The 12,606-nt window shown below is 32.2% G+C and overlaps 1 protein-coding gene across 1 annotated transcript; it reads right to left on the bottom strand.

Moving 5' to 3' along the window:
- Window positions 1-8,631: 8,631 nt before the first annotated feature.
- Window positions 8,632-10,220, bottom strand: LOC117909846 (spermidine hydroxycinnamoyl transferase-like). The gene has a single exon (XM_034823893.1). It carries the CDS (start codon window positions 10,162-10,164, stop codon window positions 8,794-8,796), a length of 1,371 nt encoding a protein of 456 aa, XP_034679784.1. The 5' UTR covers window positions 10,165-10,220; the 3' UTR covers window positions 8,632-8,793.
- Window positions 10,221-12,606: the final 2,386 nt, after the last annotated feature.

The raw sequence follows: 12,606 nt of genomic DNA on the forward strand, positions 1-12,606 counted from the left end.
GCACTATTTATTTACTTATGCACTTCTGGATAAGCTTCTTTAACAAACAAATTAATTATCAACATTCATTCTGAGAGTTTCAGGAAATATATCTTCTGCAATTTATTCACTTATTCTGAAAGTATTATAAGAGTGCGTTTAATAGTAATTTTAGAAAGTATTTTTAATATTTTTAACACATAAAATTTTTTTATATTTCAAATATGGTTGAAATGTTTTGGGTCTCTTCAATACCTTCAATCAATTACTTCATCTTAGTCACCTTCGACACTTTCTTAATGTAGAATGGGTTCATTGTCTTTTACCAACATACCATACATCCCTGGCACAAGCAATCACACCATAATGTCAACCTCAATTATGAAGCAAGGGAGATGAGATCAACAAGATCCAAGGAAAAACGACGTGTCACAGCACCTAATTGGTAAATTGGTTGGTTTTCCAATTGACCACTCAAGATCTTAAAAAAATTAACTGATCTTTCAACGTTATCCCAAACCTAATCACACTCATCTTTCAACTTTATCTCTAATCTAATCACATTTTTCTTCAACTCGCATAACTTTCCACACCACATACCTCAACATCACACGATGCCGTGAGATGCAATTCGACCCTTTCTTATTTTTTAAAAAAAATTTCTACGTTACCATCTCATGGTATGCCATATTTGAATGTGATGTCCCATTCCCAAGACTCTTTCATTCCATATGTTATCCTTGTATCTTTAAACACATCAATATCCATATCATGCAACTAAATAATTAACTTTATACACATCATATTCTTCATAATTTTTATTTTTTTTATCAACTCAATTTTTAAAACAAAATCCCACTAAAGTGGTTTTTTTCACTTAATTCTAAATAGAACATAAAATTAAATGGTTTTTAGTAGTGTTAAGTATCAAATTGTATATTTTTGTAATATTTTATTTATATTAAATATTAAAAAGTAAAGAAAAATCAATATAATGTTTTTTTCTCATTTAGAAAAAGTCAAATATTTTATTTTCTCCTATTCAATCAAAAAATTATAATAAATCATAAAAATAAAAAAAAATTAACTTAAAGTCTGATAGCAAATTATTTTTTAATAAAAAAACTAAAAAAAAACAAACACTCTCCAAGTAATTCACTCATCTACATTTGTAGAGATTGCAATCCAAATTTAATTTTTTCTATTTAACCAAAATATAAAAGAATTTTTCTAAATAAATAGCTTAGGAAAACTTCAAAATCATTTACGATCTCCACAAAGTAGTAATATCTTCAAACGTCTCACAATCAAATTCTGATTAACAATTTTATAATGCAAACATGAAAGTTGTTAAATTTATTATTACCATTAATTTCATATATACAATTTATAATCTCACATGCCCCCAAAATCACCAACATGCATGTATCATGCATAGCATATTAATCTATAGAAAAAAAAATATATATTCTCATGTACACCAACCACAAATTGTCATATCCCTGCAAGTCTATTGTAAGTACCAGAACAGTATGCAAAAAGCCAATAATCACATATAATTCCAGCTCAAGTATTATCATAACCTAGAGCTCTGAGTCACTTTGTTTAAGTGGTGAATTGATTTTTTTCTTAGTCTTAGCTTCCTTCTAGATTTTATTTGAAATAAATAAATACACCTATATATAGGTTTATGGAAAAAAAAAACCTCACAATTACAAAATTGAAACCAATCCAAAAGAAGTTATCATTCATATTAGGGAAAGGGTTGAGCAAACCACAATGCTTAGTAAGCTACTTTGCACACAAGGAAAATAAGAATTCCAATTTAGTGTATTCCAAGATGTAAAAATCCATTCATATTGTATATTATAATAAAATTATAACCATATAAAACTAAGATGATATTTGTTTATTTTAACTTAATTCTAAATAAAACTTAAAACTAAATAATGTTTAATAATATTCAAGTATTTGGTTATTTGTTTTTGCAATGTTTTATTTCTATTAAGTATTGAAAAGTAAAAAAAAAAAAAAAAAAAAAATCAACAGTTATTTTTTTCAATTAAAAAAAATCAAATATTTTGATTTTTTCTATTCAACCAAAAATTTATAATAAATCATGAAAAGTAAGAAAAACAAACGACTTTAGGTCTGAAAGCAATTTGTTTATAACAAAAGGCTAATAAAACAAACACACTCTAAATCAATTAAACTTTTAATTACCCTATCCAAATCATATATTTTAGCAAATATTTTTTATTTCTTATTCAAAATAAGTTATTCAGTTTTTTCTTAGATCATATATTCAAATAAATTCTTATATTAGACAATATAAATATATTTTCTTAATACAAATATGATATAAATGCTTTCATACAATCATACAATGCACTATTATTCTTAGCTAATCTCTAAATGATATATGCATCTATACTTAAATACGCTTCACATTCAAAAAAATTTCATGCAAAGACACTTTTATATATTTTATATTAGGAATATATTCCTTTTTTTAATTCACCCTCCCTAAGGTCATTTTTATGTCTTATATTCTCCTATTTTTCACAAATTTCCCTCTTGAAAGTCTTTTCATTTTCACTTTTTATTCTTTCCTTTTTTTTTTTTCCCTTTTCATACAACATTATTTGCAAGTGAAATTTGCAACACCAACATATCACTAAATAATGATGGAGGATGTTCAATTTGTATTCCAAACAATATTTGAAACATTATAATACCCACGTGAATTTAATCACTAATAAATAACTACTAAATTTTAATCTAGTATCATTATCACCAATAATGGACCAAAAATGGCATAATCACAATAAAATAATTAAAGCACAAAAACATACATACAAATCACATAAAAACAACATGAAAATACATAAGACAGTATCAAGTTGATTCTCTTCAAATTGATAAATGGTAGTTTTTTCCATTCATACTTTCATTTGTTCATGTACAGAATATATATAGAGGGTAATCACCATTCTAAGAATGAGAAGGAATGATACAAGGAAAGAATGATATAAGGAAATAACAACTAATATCCTAATATCTCAACTTTCCTAATATCTCAATATTCCTAATATCTCAATATTCTTAATATCTCAACTTTCCTAATATTTAAACATTCCTAATATCTCAATACTAAATAATATAAGGAAAGAATGATATACGGAAAGCATTCCTAATATCTCAACACTCCCCCTCAAGTTGGTGCATAGATGTCACACATGCCCAACTTGTCTAAAAATTTTGAGAACACTTGACTTGAGACAGCTTTGGTGAGGATATCGGTCAATTGATCTTCTGATCGAATCTTAGGCAATTCCACAATCTTATCATCCAACTTTTCCTTAATGAAGAAACTATCTACCTCGACATGCTGTGTACGATCATGTTGTACTAGATTATGAGCAATGTCACATGCGGCTTTATTGTCACAAAACAATCGGATTGGTTGCCTAGATAGGTAACCTAAATCCTGTAAGAGAAGTCTTAGCCATAATGCCTCACAAAGTCCTAGAGTCATACCTCTAAATTCTGCTTCTGCACTTGAACGAGCGACGACATTCTGCTTCTTACTTTTCCATGTCACAAGATTACCACCTACAAAGGTAAAGTAACCAGATGTAGATCGCCTATCATCCACTGCACCGGCCCAATCAGCATCAGTATATACTTCTATACTCTGATGATTAACATTTTTAGGGAACAAAATTCCCTTCCCAGGAGCATTCTTCAAATACCTCAAAATACGCATAACTGCATTCATATGTTGCTCTCTAGGATTATGCATGTATTGACTCACTACACTCAATGCATAAGCAAGATCTGGTCTTGTATGAGCTAAGTACATTAATCTCCCCACAAGTCTCTGGTATCTTCCCTTATCGGTTGATACTTGATTAGGCTCAACACACAATTTCAGACCTTCTTCTATTGGTGTATTAATAGGTTGACATCCCGACATTCCAGTCTCCTGTAAAAGATCTAAGGCATACTTTCTTTGAGACAGAAAAATTCCTTCACTTGATCGAGAAACTTCAATCCCAAGAAAGTATTTCAGAGGACCTAGATCTTTCATTTCGAATTCTCTAGATAGATAATTTTGCAGAGCTTTTCTTTCTTCAGAATCATTTCCTGTAACTACCATGTCATCCACATATACGATGAGTGCGGTAATCTTACCATGTTGCTTTTTCAGGAACAAAGTGTGATCTGAATGACTTTGACGATAGCCAAAAGCTCTCATTGACTTTGTGAACCTTCCAAACCATGCTCTCGGGGATTGCTTCAACCCATACAATGACTTCTTCAATTTGCACACCTTCTAACATTGCTTTTCTGACACCATGCATCCTAGTGGAAGATCCATATATACTTCTTCAGATAACTCGCCATGCAGAAAGACATTTTTCACATCGAACTGTTGTAATGGCCAATCTAGGTTTGCAGCTAAAGACAGTAATACTCAAACTGTGTTGATCTTAGCTACAAGTGCAAATGTCTCTGTGTAGTCAATTCCATAAGTTTGAGTGTACCCTTTTGCTACCAGTCTTGCTTTAAATCGTTCAATACTACCATCTGCCTTGTACTTCACAGTATAGATCCAACGACACCCAACTGGCTTTTTTCCTGGTGGACATTCTACGAGTTCCCATGTTTCATTCTTCTGCAATGATTTCATCTCTTCATTCATGGATGTTTTCCACCTTGGATCAGCTAAGGCTTCCTGCACACTGTTAGGAATAGCTACAGTAGATAATTGATTTACAAATAACTTATTTGATTCAGACAAACGATGGTTAGACACATAGTTGCTCATGGGATATTTGACTTTGGTAGACAATTCAGGTTCATATGTGGGTTTAGGAATACCTCTATTATGACGGTGTGGTAATCATTTCATGAATGGATCAGGTTCCAAATTAAGAACACCTTCAACAGATGACGATTGGTTTGGTATTTCAATGAAGACATCTTCGGACCCAAATTGTTGATCACTCATATCCAACTCACCCGCTTCTTGGTTCACTAGTTCAGATTATCCAGATTCATTCTCCTTAGAGATATGATAATCATAATCGAGAGTCTGAATTTCCTTATGGTACTCCCCCTGAAGTTCAGACTCAGATGAAAAATACATTGAATCTTCATGAAACACCACATCCATTGTAATATACATTTGTTGAGTTGGAGGATGGTAACATCGATATCCCTTTTTGTGCAATGCATATCCAACAAACACACATTGCAATGCATGAGAAGTTAACTTGGTGCGTTGGTGTTTGTGTAGATGCACAAATGCCACACAACCAAAAACACGAGGAGGTAGATTTGGGACAGTTGGGGCAACTACGGCATTAGTAAAAGCTTGGAGAGGTGTTTGGAAGTTAATTGAGTTGGAAGGTACCCGATTGATCAAGTATGCGGCAGATGTGATTGCTTCTCCCCAATAAGATATCGGTGTTTTTGTTGCTATCAAGGAAGCACAAACAACCTCTAACAAGTGTCGATTTTTCCGTTCAACGACTCCATTTTGCTGGGGTGTATTGGAACAAGTAGTCTGATGAATAATGCCATGTCCTTCCAAATACTTTTGAAGATCAGAATTTTGATATTCTCCACCATTATCACTACGCAAAACCCGAACCTTTGCATTGTACTGAGTTTCAATCATTTTATGAAATTTTTGAAACAATAAGTTCACTTCATCTTTAGTCTTCATCAAGCATAACCATGCCATTCTGGTACAATCATCAATAAAAGTAACAAACCAACGTGAGTCACTCAAAGTTGAGACTTTGGATGGGCCCCAAACATCAGAATGTATAACCATAAAAGGAAACGGACTTTTGTTCAAAATTAACGGAAACGAAACACGATGGCTTTTAGCCAATTCACAAATATCACAACGGAAACCAGAAATATCACTCTTTGCAAACAAACTAGGAAACAATTTTTTTAAATAACCAAAGGAAGCATGTCCCAGACGTCGATGCCACAACCAAATTTCAGATTTTTTCTTCTCCCCCTCAGATCCATCTGCCATCAAGGCTTGTTGCAACTTATTTGAATCATTTGTCTACAAGTCCAAGTAATAGAGTTTTCCCCGCTTAATACCACAACCAATCGTCTGTCTTGTTTGGATGTCCTTAATCACACAAAATTCAGGCTAAAAAATGACAATACGAGATAAGGCTGCGGTGATTTGAGAAACTGACAAAAGATTGTAATCTAAAGATGGAACAACTAAAACAGAATCCAAATTCAAAGTATCAGTAAGAGTTAAGGATCCTTCCCCAATGACTGGGGTTGTGTTACCATTGGCTGTTGAAACAATTTTTTGTGAGGAAGGTCTAAGGGGTGAAACCTGTCTAGAATCATAAGTCATATGATCTGTAACACCAGAATCAATTATCCATGCACTATTAATAACAGGTATAAAAGTATTTAAAAACTTACCACCATGATTTGTAGCGGCTACCAATGTAGAGGCTTTATCAGCAACATTAGCCTCTGTTTTTATTTCGGCAACAGTTGCAATCGAGGTTTTCTTGGAATCCTTCTTCCGTTGATCACGATTATTATCATTAATAACAAAGTGTTGATAGCCTAAACATGATCTAAAGGTCCATGGTTCAAACCCTCGGTTCCTCATTGTTTTCCTGGTCATACTAAGAGTCGTTGCTTTGAAATTGTGGGATATCCAGATTCGTGGGATCAATCTTATTGCAGTGAGTGCATTTGAAGGTTGACTTATCAATGTTAGGGCTTGTCTTAGGATGGATGATCGCTGTCGGACTACCATAGAGACAAAATATCCAGGATTTCAGTTCCATGGCTCTGATACCATCTTCAAATTGATAAATGGTAGTTTTTTCCATTCATACTTTCATTCGTTCATGTACATAATATATATAAAGGGTAATCACCATTCTAAGAATGGGAAGGAATGATACAAGGAAAGAATGATATAAGAAAATAACAACTAATATCTTAATATCTCAACTTTCCTAATATCTCAATATTCCTAATATCTCAATATTCTTAATATCTCAACTTTCCTAATATTTAAACATTCCTAATATCTCAATACTAAATAATATAAGGAAAGAATGATATACGGAAAGCATTCCTAATATCTCAACAGATTCTTTTTATTCATTCATTTTTAAAAATATGATACTATCAACCACTCATCTTTCCTTCAAAAAAAACAATACAAAATTTTCAAGAACAAATCACCCTTCCAAGTATTGAAAATCTGACTACTCAAATTCAAATTTGACATGTCAGCTGCATTTCCCTCTCCTAAAATTTCTTGAAAAAGGAGCTCATTTATCCCTCCAAAATATTGGCTTTTTGTCCAAAAAAAGAAAAAGGAAAAGAAAGAAAGATCGGACGGCGATTTTTCACATCCAACCACCCACATACATATTTTAAACTTTTATTCTCTTTTTTTCATTTCATATTGTTTCCATTTTATATATATATTTCGTCTATATTAAGATGATATTTGTTTTTATACTCTAATTATATTGGTTGATATCAATAAGTTTCTTTTATCTAAATAAAAAAAGTCAAATATTTTAATTTTTTTTATTCAGTCAAAAAACAACCATCATGAAATTTATATTACGGTCAATAATTTTTTTTAATATGCACATTTAATTTTCATAACCATATTTATATCATATTTTCATATTGATAAAATCCACATATATAACTTTATACTTTCTTTTAATTAATTTCATTCATTTTTCATCCGTTACCAATCATTTAACCTAGAAATAAAAATATTTCTTTTTAAATGTATGCCTTCCTAAATTAATTAAATTCCACATTATGATATATGAAAATTCAAAGTCCCATACTCTGAATTTTAATTTAATCAAACATTTTGTAAATATCAATTTTAACCTTACTCAATAATCCATCAAACATCTATTATTTCATTATTTGACTTGTAATAATTATCTTATTCCTAACATCTATTATTTAAGTATTTAATTTATAATAATTGTCTTAGTCCTTTGTAATCATATGAATTAAATCCATTCCATTTGTTAATTATATCTCAACTAAATCAATCCTTCAAAATTGAAGTCCATTAATTAAAAATTTAAATTTTTATCTAATCAATATGCCATTCCTATAAATTCTCGCATGCATAAAACAAATTTTTAATTTCAATTTTCAATCTTTTATAATTCCATAAGGTTAAATTCTAATTATGAAAATTGAATAAGATTTACTCTAATGTTAAATTCAATTTCTGAACAAATTCGGCAGAGCAATTGAACATAGTAAAACTAACTTTTTTTTAACTAAAGTTCACTAATAATTACTGAATAATAACTAAATTAATTCTTACAACATATATATTCAAATTTCCAAATATATATATATATATATATAACTATTTTAAAAAGGAATAACGATTTTTTTTCAAAAAAAAAATGTCCAATTAAATTTTGACTCAAAGATCTTCATTCTTTTTTCTCATCATCCAACTGACAATTTGAGGAAATTTTTTGTCAAATATTATTGAATGTATACGTATGTAATATATATGGTTAGGCCCCTCATGATCACGATTGCCGAAACGAATCTCCCGTTGGTCTTTGCAACATTCTGTCAGATAATGAAACACATCTTTCATTCTTGATCTAAGAATTCGGACATGATCTGATAAAAATATGCTTATTAATTGGAGTTTACAGCTAAGATGAGATGCTCATATTTTCATCATGAGGCAACATCATTTTTATTTTTACTCCATTAGTATTAGATGAGATGTTATCAGTTTATTGAAGATTCTGCCATGGCTTCGTAGAAGAAGTTCTTGAAAGCATCCATATGAGCAACTTGCAAACACAAGGCAACAACCAAGGATCCATCTCCATCATGACCTGGTAGGATCAAAGAATCACCATCAAAATCATGGGGTCCTGGACCCATGTACACCTCCTTCCCCCATCCAAAATCGATCCCGTACATGGGTAGCGTCAACCAGCTTATTACCCCAAGATTTGGGTTACCATAGAAAGGTCCTTCATCGTTCCCTAAGGCATGTAGATCCTGGAACTGTGACAAGTCAGGCTGATTTTTCAGAAAATCTATGGCAGACCACACGTATTCGTCCGTCACTTTCTCTATTGCTGCTCTTATTCTACTCGAAGCATAGCCTAATGGCTTTGACACTAGCTCACCGGAGCGGCCAGTAGCGATCACATCAAGTGTAGCATTGCCAAAGTACCCCTGAGGCAATGGTGGCCGCATACGACTGCGTGAATCAATGCATATACCTATTGCCGTTGGCTGCTCAGGCTTGTGACCACGCGCGTTGCATGCGCATCTCCATATATGTGCTGCAATAGTCTCGTACCGGCTATAAGGACGGCCACATTCTGTAGGCCGACTATCATTGGCTATCTTCTTCAGTCTCTCAACTTGGGCTTTGGTCAGCTTCAACAATGATACAGTAGTCCCCTTTTTTCTCTCCTCGACAGTACTTGATGCTCCCATCAATAGCGGTGGATGGCTGAATTCTGCATGATCAAAACAAGGAGGCGCAATTGGGGAATCCCCAGCTCGCAGCACTTTCCGGTCGAGAAATGGCGGTGTGCCTAAAGGCTCGCCCCGGGCAAGCCTTGCCCACTCGTCGATGAAGTGAAGTGCGCTCTGGCCATCGGCCACAGCATGTGATATGGACGTGCTGAGGCTGATGCCACCGCAGCTGAACTTGGTGAGCTGCACAAGCATCAGTGGCAGTTCATGAATTGGACTGTTGTAGTTTACACAAGGGACAAGGTGTTCAAGGTCTGGAGATGGAGCGAAATCGCCAAAATCATCTAGTGTTGCTTGGGACTCAGCTTCAATCAGCTGAACCCCCATAGCATTGCACTCAAGCTCCAGGCGGCTTCCTTGAATCCAGCACAAACGACCGGCAAGCGGGTAGAAATGCACCAAGACCCGGCTCAATGAGTCCCTCAGAGTTGCCAAGATGTCACCATCCCGCATAATCCAGTCCTGTGAGGGTCTGTAGAAATAGATGGTCGGCACATGAGTTATGGTTCCAATCTGATCCCACTCCGACAGAGATAAACGACCATCGAAAGTGGGCTCCGATGGCTTCACTGTGTAACTTGCTTTCAAGCTCACTACAACCATCTTATTAGGAGCCACTGGGAGAGATCACAGATCATGCATATGCCAATGAAATGGCATAGTAGTGGTACTGGTATTTAAGGGCCCAATATTGGCAAAGACTTCGCTTGATAAGTGATAACAGCCTTGAAGAAATGAAGAAGGAATGATCTCTAGTTAATTCAGTTGGCTGAAAATGTTGTAACTTATTGCCTGAAACGAAGTCCTCATGTATGGTAGTTCCCTTAAAAATTGCCAAATTTTTAGTGTAATTCATCGACATGGAAACAGTGCTTTTACTAATTTGGTTTCTTTCTACTACTTGATCCATGGATTGTGCTTTCACCAAAAACATTTTTATTAGAAATATTCTTATAGAAAACCATTTGAGTTTGCATACAAATCATAATTTTGTTTTAGATTTTTTTTTCTAATATACTACATAATAGAAATTTTCTTTTTCCTTTTTTTTTTTTAAGAAAAAAAATCTATCAAAAGGTAGTTTAAAAATTACATTTAATTAATTTTAAAAAATTTTAAAAATTATCCATACAAGTTTTCTAAAGACCTAATTATTACATGCAAATTAAGGAACTTTAAAACATCAGCAAGTGAATTTAACTTTTCAAATATTAGAAAGTGTTTTTAGCTTTACCAAAACCATTCTTTATTTTCTTTTTCGGATATGTTTTAAAGTAATTATTCATGGCCTATTGGATAATTTAATAAAATTCAATGATTTGGTCAAGGTTTAGATGGTGGTGTTAAATGGATATAAAAAACACTTATCAGAGTCACTACCAAACATAATATAAAGTCTATGAAACATATATGAACAAAAATATTCAAAGTATTTAAAAAATAAAAAATATTATGTTAAATATGGCTATACATATAGTTTTTTTTTTTTTTTTTCTTTTCATTTTCAGCTAATATGTGTGCATTCCCTTCCATAATTGAACTAATTGATTAAGAATATAAAACAACTCATAAAACATTTATCAAGAAAAAAAAATTGAAGAAACAAAAACTCTCTTAGGGCTTTGTTTGTTAACCTGAAAAGTTTTCTATTTTTTAAAATTTAAAAAAAAAACAGAAAAACATGTTTAATAATAAAAAACTGTTTTCTATTCTTAAGAATAAAAAATATGGTATTTTTATTTTATGTTTTCTTTTCTTAAAATCACAAAATAAAGTGTTTTCAAATAACATCTTTTAGTTTTTTTTTTCACTCATTTTTTTAGGATTATTTTAGAAAGTAATTATACAAACTTGTAGAATGATTAAAAATAAAGTATTAAACATAAAAATTATTTTTAAAACATATTTAAAAATATTAAAACATAAACAAGCTTTTGTTTTATAAAACACCATAAAATAGTTATTAAAAATTGGTTTTCAAAACTATTTTCAGAAATAATTACGAAGGCCTTAGTGTCCATCTCTCTTTCTCTCTCCAATTTTTTTAAAACCATTTACATCAATTATAAATCAGTTTCTAGGTCTTGGCCCAATTGTACATATTTGAGATCCTTTAAGCCCATGAAGCCCTAAAGTATAATTATCCCATATATAAAGCTATCAGATGGTTTATTCTTCTAGAAAAAAAATAATAGATTGCAAAAGATCGTTGGACCAATATGGAGAAAGTTAAGAATCTTTTAGATAGTAAGTTGGCTAATGTTATTAGCCATATCCTTATCCCGAGATTAAGAATATTTTAGATAGCCATATCCTTATCCCGAGAGAGAGAGAGAGAGAGAGAGAGAGAGAGACTTAAGAATCTTTTAGATAATGAGTTATGATCGTTGCACCATTGAGAAATAATCAAATATGGAGAAACTTGATAATCTTTTAGATAGTGAGAGATTTTTTAGCTTATTTCCCCTTGTCATGAAAAAAAAATATAATAGATTGCAAAAGATTGTTGGACCATTGAGAAAGAATCAAACATGGAGAAACTTGAGAATCTTTTAGAGAGATTGTGTCATCACCAGGCAAGAGTTTGGTCATTTTATCATGATAATTGTCCATTGGTGAAAGGTCAAATAGTCACATAAAAATTATAAAACATTTTAAAAAAAAAAGAAAAAAAAAAGTGGATTAATGAGAATATATTATGAGATGTTTTTTACCTTATGTCATAGGTCATGATCAAAGATGGTTGAATTGTAATTTGAGGGCCCTACAACACATGTATGTTATTATTTGAATGGGTTTCACACTCATCATACCATGGATAAGATCCCCAAGCTGCTCAATTACTTGTCAACCACAAGTTTCAAGGCTGGCTCCATCTTATCTTTATCATGAAGACACGGGTTTTGCCATTCTAATGAACAAGAGAATACACTACTTTGATATGAGCAGTGTGAAAGAGATGAAATTCCCACCTGAAGCTGCTCAAGACACCATTTCCTTACTCAGCCATTAGGCCACAAGATTTGAATGGGTTTGGGTACCGAA

The sequence above is a fragment of the Vitis riparia genome, unplaced genomic scaffold (genome assembly GCF_004353265.1).
Source record: "Vitis riparia cultivar Riparia Gloire de Montpellier isolate 1030 unplaced genomic scaffold, EGFV_Vit.rip_1.0 scaffold418_pilon_pilon, whole genome shotgun sequence".
NCBI classification, from domain to species: Eukaryota; Viridiplantae; Streptophyta; class Magnoliopsida; order Vitales; family Vitaceae; genus Vitis; species Vitis riparia.

Coding starts and splice junctions, on each gene's coding strand:
- LOC117909846 (XM_034823893.1), bottom strand. CDS start 10,164: ATGGTTGTAGTGAGCTTGAAAGCAAGTTACACAGTGAAGCCATCGGAG.